Genomic DNA, 7,602 nt, shown 5'->3' with positions numbered 1-7,602 from the left:
GAACGAAAGCTCCAACATTTTTGGTGGGATTTAAATCTGGAGAGTTCCCAATCCACATTACACCACTTTTTCATAGACTACTCTTTCTAAATTAAACAGTTATGAAACTTTTGAGGCATTAATCGGATTTTTCAAATCTGGCATTGCAATGTGTCAATTGGAAGACTTGAATTCTTGGAGCATGTCTGCAACTAGTTTCTGAGCCATCCCAAAGGTAGCACATGTGACACGAACCTGAGTTCTAGTGAGTACCATGATTCAAAGGTTTTCACAAGAAATGAAATTCAAAGATTCAAACACCCAAGAATACATTGAAATGACATTTTCTCACGAGTGATGATATTTGCGGTCCTACTAAGTTCATCATTACTTCAGAGAAAAAAGTGTGATTTATTTTGCAACACCCCTTAAGTGTACCTAAATTAAATTTTACATTTTGAGGATTAAAATGAGTTTCAAATAGGTACTTGCCTCTAAAATACATTCCTACCCATTTCCTCACAACCAAATGTCATACAGTTTTTCATTATGTTAGTAACTTAGAAATCTGAATTATGGTGGGAAAAGCAGAACTTATGTAACATTTCTTGATGCAGGCACAATAAGTCATGTGGGAGGGTAAAGAATTTAGGGTAAGTTGATGCATGGTCTGCATTGTATCAAGGACATTCAGAACTTTGAGTTGCATGGTTGTTGACAGCATTAGGGCAATACAGTGATGAAAGGCTTTCAGTATTTCAGTGGTAAGGAACTGTTTGAAATTAATTTCAGTCCTAAAAATGTGAAATTTCATTAGTTATAGATAAACATGGCCTGTTTTCTACATAATACAACTCAGATAAAAATGGTCTATTTTCCATATAGATGAACTATGTTTTTCCATTTAGACAAATTTTAGGGAAATATGATCCTTTTTTTTTAATGAGTTGGAGGTAAACATGATGTGTTTTCTTTGTAGATGAGTTTAGATAAAAGTGGTCCGTTTTCTATAATGATGAGTAGCTAGTAAGATGTTAGAAAACAAATATAAGTATTTACTGCTTTGCTTTTGATTTTATTATGATGAACTGTTTTATATGCTTGAAAGAAAAAAAAAGATAAAAAGGAGGAATGTTTTTTGTACCAACAGAGAATTTGACAAAATAACTGTTGTTAAATATTTACTTAATTTAAACATTAAACAGTCTACAGATGACAAAACTTAATAAAATACTAAAAAAGTAATTACAACTCTAGTAAATGTACAGGAAGTCTAGTTACTTTTGTACTTTTCTGTATATTTTGTAGTTTATATAACATGTATATGTATCCATTATGAATTAGTTTTATATCTGGCTTATTTTGTTTTGATTTGTTATAAACCTGTTTCAGAGATTTAATCTTTTAACTCTCCTTGTTGCCTGATATTATGAGTACTACCGTTTATTGTTTTCAAAGTTGCAGAATTAAACTGATAGAAGTAAATGATGTTTGCTTGTTAATTACAATTTGCAGTGTTACATACCCATATACATAACATATTGGTATGTTTGCTAAAGAAAATATAAATCATCACATGCGTCATAATTAGATAGTACATGTAGTTGACTAGCTGATGGATTAATGTTCAGGTTTCAAGTGATGAACTATCAAGGTTTCTTCCAATTTTGAACTCCTGTCATTAAACAGAATTTGAGAGTCACCATATGTCACTTCATCCTTATGCTAAGTGTTAAAGTACTGATAGATCTAAAACTGATGCATTATCTATATAAGGCCACAAATATTCTTTTTTATGTTGTCACAAAGATAACTATCTCAATTTTTTTTCTAGGATGGAGGTTGAATGTAAATTTTTTTCATGTTCCCTTATTACTCCACATCATATTTGTTGTTTTTATAAGATAGTCAACAAAATAAAGCAACATACTTTGACAAATTAAATACACTGAAAATTCGGACAAGGACTGATCAATAATTTTCAAGTCATTACATGAAAACATTTTAATATGTTATTGTAATATTCCCATTACTGTAATGAAGTTATATTTCATTGTATATTCCCAGCTATAAGTCTTTATTAAAGTACTTAAATGCCTTTATTCATGTATTCGATAGATAGTAAAATAGTGGATAATGCTTACCTATTTTTTTTTAATCACATGGTTATTTTGAAACCAAACTTAAAGATCAAGTTTCAACAAAAATATACATTACAAATATTTTATCAAAAAGGAATAAAGATTAGAAAGATTGTAGAGGTTGGGAATATCTTATGGATACTTATCAGTTTTTATCAGTGTGTTTTGATAGAAATATTTGACCTGACTGTACCGATCATTATTAAAGCATTGACACATGTTCTTTCACATCCACAGAGCATTGCTAAGGAACTTTGATGAATTTTCTTGATCCCAATCAGCACTGGGATACATTTACCATTGTATCAAGTTTCACATTCAACTAGTCTGCCAAAAAATGCATCATTATGCCTAATATCATTGAACAAAAGATTAGCATTTTCCAAGTGATATTAACAAAGGTATAGAAAACTGGTTTAGATGGGCTTGGCTTGAAAAAATCGTAAAAGTAGACATTGGTAAATAATATGTGGATATTGTTTTAGGTGACTTTAAATGGAAGGTTTATGTAACATGTGTATTGACTCAGTGAGGATTTAGTTTGCTAGCCTACAGAATGAATTTCAGAATTTTTAACAAATAAGCTGAAGAGATGAATGATCTATTAGTTAAACTTACTTGAATAATACTTTCTTTATGTTTACTTATAAAATTTAGTTGCAGGAGAACTTAGTTGAAGAGGTTATTGCTTTAATAAATCAATGTGCTTCAAGGGGGTTCGTCCTCCCTCCCCCAGCAGGGGTGCTGCTCCACACATCACCATGATCTAACACTGCTCCTGGGCTCCCAGATATATTCTGCCTTTTTCTGTTCTTCTTCTTCTTTCTGCTCTCACCCCTCAGTATGTTTATTAAATCCATGAAAAATTGTATACACTAAACTTATTCTTTCAAATATTGATACCTGAAACCATAAATAACTATGTTTTTTAAATGTTACTTGTATTCTTTATGTTAAGTGAGCTATGAAATCTGGTGAATGTTTTTATTGCTATTTAATTTTTATATACAAATATTCCTGTAAAAAAAATATATTTGTGGTGATTCACTTTTTAATTAAATTGATTGCTTTAATCAGTTGATTAAATCTAGTTTTGTTAAACTTCTAAAGTTGCAATCAAACATTCTGATTTTGTAATGAATATTTTTATTTTTAATTGAAATAATGGAGTAAGTTTATGTGTAAATTATCCACCAGCTATTTCATTCTTATGTTATTCACTAGTAAAGAAAATAGAAAACATAAACTATGATCCTGTACTACATGAGTAAATATGTGCTCATAGTTTTCTTTTCCATTTATTTAATTTTATGCTGTAGACAGGATATACATATTCTGAATCATCCAAATGCACATTACTCTGCTATTAAACTTTAAGTAAGCATGGTGTTCATTACACTTGTTGTTGTTCTTTGCTCATCAAAGTAAGATTTCAGACAACGAATCTTCTGCCAATAATATTACTTCAAGGAAATTTGGTACTAACAAACAAGTACTTGCATGTTTAATAAAAAATTAACCTATCCCAAACATCTGTACAATAACTATACTTTGAACATCTAAGTATTACTTTTAGAGAGTGAAAGAACAAAACATAAGCTTTTCCTACCTTTCCTAGATTGAATGATTAAAATATGTTGACAGATATTTGAAATCTTTGATCAGCTGTTTATAGTTGTTAGAAATCAATCATCTGTTGTATACTGTGTTGGATATGTATCACCCTAAAAGTCATGTAAAGTTCTTAAAGCATGTTATTGAGTTGATTAAAAAAAATTAACAAGCAAAAATTTATAAATTATAAACAAAACCTCAACTGAGGCAGTATCCACTCTTTAGATTTGGTGCATCTTTTACCAATTTGAGATAGATATGGAAGTTTAAAATTTGAGATTTACCTTGTAAATTGTAAGTTCATTCAGCATAACACTGGTAATAAAAATGATTACCCTAATTTTTAAAGTAAAATTTAAATATCAAGAAGGAATTTGGTAACAACCTTGACATAACATTACCATAGTTTTACATTATAATTATTTTGAGATAAGCTGTTTTGCTGGCAAAGTTATAATGTCACAACAGTTGAGTAATGACAGTTGGATGTTATTACTTTCTTACATATAGTACACTGTTGTCATCACAGTACTCATTTGCAGTCTAAAAAAAATAGACTCGCATGATCTTTATATATTATAATGTTAATTTCACAACAACATCACTATTAAATTCATATTTGTTGGAATATTTCCTGAAACTTATTACACACGTTTTAAAAACTTATTTTGATTGTTTATCAAAATGATAGAAATAATAAGATTTATATTAGATAAGAAATTGTTTCGATTGCTTTACCTCACCCTATCAACATAATTTTTTTCGAAGACCCACAAATATTTCTCAGTTAAACAGTTTCAAATAATAGTTATTTTATCGTGATTAAGTAAATAAAAATGTTTTTATTCACTAGAGAATTTCTGAATCATTTTTGTGGAAAAGTTTTATTAATTAATGAGAAGCCCAAACAGCTCTTGATCATCCAACAGTATTTTAATAAAACTGGGTATTATACATTGGCTGGACACTATTAGGATCCTACCAAAACCTAATATGGGGTTGAACCATCTGTGACACAGTAGTAGCCAGGATTGAGTCTGAGAGACACCTTCTGGTGTAATGTATTTTTTCATGGAATATGACTTGCAGTTGTTTTACTGATGTTATCAGAAGACTAGGAAGGTGAATCATTCAAGTTCAGCCCAAGAATTGAGATTAGAGGAGTGTGCTGGTCAACAAAGATGACTGAAGTCACTGCAATGCTATTTTAAACCAATTATGGACAATACAAAAGTGGTTAGTGTTATGTTTTCTTAGAATAAACTTTGTCCATAGAAATTTGGAGTAGATAGTTAGTGCCGGCAATTTTTCCTACTGTCAGATGCATTCCATTTTGATTGCCAAAATTTATAAGCTGATGAAAATTCTTAACTTGGACACTCTTTGTAATAATACATCATAACATTTTCAAAGTCTGAGAGTTCTTTATTCTTATCTACTGCCTCAAAATTAACTATGATATATTTTTACATATCTGAATTTATAGGGTTCAAACAGTCATATGATCAATTTATTTTGGATTTATGGTTGTGGAGGGTTCCTCATAAAGTGGCCAGTCAGTGTACAATTTATTGCAATGGTTATGACACTTAGATCTGATATCAGAAATAAGGATGTTGTTTTGGCTAAAAGCATATTGGCTCCTTAAATCATTGATTTTTGGACCTCTGTTTACCAAGAGATATTTCATGAAACCCTAAAGTTATGGTGCAACACTGTAGTTGTTAAATCGATGATGAGTGCTTAATATCAGATGCACACCTTTAGTGGCCCAGGTGGTACTATTTCTGTCATTCAAAGTTGTAATCTCTTTTAGAGATTTTATGTCTAGACTCCGAATATAATATTACCTTTTTTTTTTTTGAGTGGCTGAAACAAGGCTGAAATTTTCTCACGTAGATATATGTAAGTAAAGGCTCAAATTTACAGCCCTGACTATCTCATTTATACCATATTTACACATCTCATTACTCATCATTTGAAGTATATTAGTTAAGTCATAAAAGTGTGAGCAAGCGTATTAAAACAAAATGTTAAAAAGGAAGAGAAAAGTAGTGTGTCAGTATGAATAGACGAAAGCCAACCCTAATAAACCAGGAGTATTCAGCTTAAGAAAGTGTTTACCAAATAACAGTAAATCACATTGTTGAATACAAATTTAGTGTAGTCTTTTTTTTTATTTAGCCAAGAATATAACTTGTACGTAAGACAAAGCATCTTATTCGAAACTATAAGCCTTTATCATTATTCCAGAAGTAGCTCTGTCTGATTAAAACTCATATCTTGTTTTTATTATATTGTGTGTTGAAAATTCCCTTTTTTTAAAATTTAATGATAACTACAATGAGCAGAATATTGTATTAACCATTGGTTTCCCGTTTCTCCCCTCCTCTACCTTTATATTTGGATATTTTTCTGAACATATTGTTACGCCTTCGTTCGTTAGTTAATTTTCCGTATAATTTCTTTCCGAAGAAACTTTAGCGACACAAGTCCTTTCTTAAATAAGGCTGGTTTATTCTTTCTAAATACAACTTTGCAATACACTTAATTTCCACAGTCACGCTATAACAAACGCTATAATTCACAATGAACGTCACATGTGCTCGACTCAACAATACGTCTCTCTCTGTCTGCAGTTCAATTAACATTGTTCCCGTCAGTTCTTACCGGTCTTATATATACAAGAATACCGCATATCTAGTAACCTCCCGAGACTTCAGGAAGGGACAGGATCCTTCTAGAAGTTCATGACGTGTTACTAGCGTCACGTGACTTCCGCTGTCGTAACAATATCGATCATTACAATGCCTTTTTAAAGCCTGATTGTTGGATTAGAGTCGTGGGTGACACGTTCTTGTTCTGGTAGCATGGAAGTAATGAGTTAAAAACTTTACTGATTATCTTTATTCATTTTGAGATTGAACAGGATCATTGTTTACCCATTTCAAATGCACTTGTTAAAATAAATGATAATGAAACTATTTCTACAATTATTCCACGGAAATTATATTCAGGCTCCATGTAGCCACATAAAAGACATGTCACTCATTTTCTCTAAAACTAGCAGCTTTTCATACTTACATAGTCAGAACACTTAAAAAATTTCGGATACAGCTCATTTGAAAAATGAATTATATACAAAACATTGCTACGATAAAGGTTTTAATATTAGTGTCAGTTAACGTATAATAAAGCAGAGTACTGTATTTGATAGAGCCTATGATAAGAGGATTGTCAGTGTAGTAATATTAATATATATATATATATATATAAAAGGTTTAGCCAAATCGCCAGTATATTCAGCAAATATAACTTTATTGCTACTTTTAAACCAATAGAATTAAAACTACTTTCCGGTACTAAGGATTAAAAAATATTTTAGACAAAAAGTTGTATACAAAATTAGCGTGAATGCAATAAAAGGTATATTGGTCAGGCTAAACATAATTTAAAGTACCGTTTTAGTGAACATAAAGGTTACGTACACTACCAAATGATGTTAAGGTATTCACTTGTTGAATACCCTGTAAATTAAATAATTCATTGCTAAATTAAGGTGAAGTCTTAGCTGGTTTTAATGTGCAGTTTCGAATAAAAAAATACTAACTTCTTATACAAAATAGCATATGTATTCGTACCATTTCTTAAAGTTTATTATATGTATAATATATAATTCTATTCATGACTACTTTTGTGTTAAAAGATGTTAATTGAAGAGTGGAGGAGAGTACTCTTGGCGTTACATACGGGTCCGATCCCCTCACCGAACGTACTTGCCCTTTCAGCTATGGGGGCGTTATAACATAATAGTCAATCTCACTATTTGTTGATGAAGAGTAGCCCAAGAGTTGATGGTGTTGACTAG

General features: G+C 30.7%; 1 protein-coding gene across 2 annotated transcripts in view; it reads left to right on the top strand.

Moving 5' to 3' along the window:
* Positions 1-4,850, top strand: part of LOC106466554 — a 51,941-nt gene extending 47,091 nt beyond the window's left edge. The window contains exon 6 of one of the 2 annotated variants that reach the window (XM_022394588.1): positions 4,824-4,850. In XM_022394588.1, the coding sequence (XP_022250296.1) occupies positions 4,824-4,835 (12 nt within the window). In that variant the 3' untranslated portion in view covers positions 4,836-4,850. Of the gene's footprint in view, positions 1-2,357; positions 3,090-4,823 lie in introns of those variants that run through there. The other variant, XM_013926847.2, reaches the window with a different exon arrangement.
* Positions 4,851-7,602: the final 2,752 nt, after the last annotated feature.

Source organism: Limulus polyphemus, unplaced genomic scaffold, assembly GCF_000517525.1.
Source record: "Limulus polyphemus unplaced genomic scaffold, Limulus_polyphemus-2.1.2 Scaffold2299, whole genome shotgun sequence".
Taxonomy (NCBI): Eukaryota; Metazoa; Arthropoda; class Merostomata; order Xiphosura; family Limulidae; genus Limulus; species Limulus polyphemus.
This window is presented reverse-complemented; position numbering and strand designations above follow the sequence as displayed.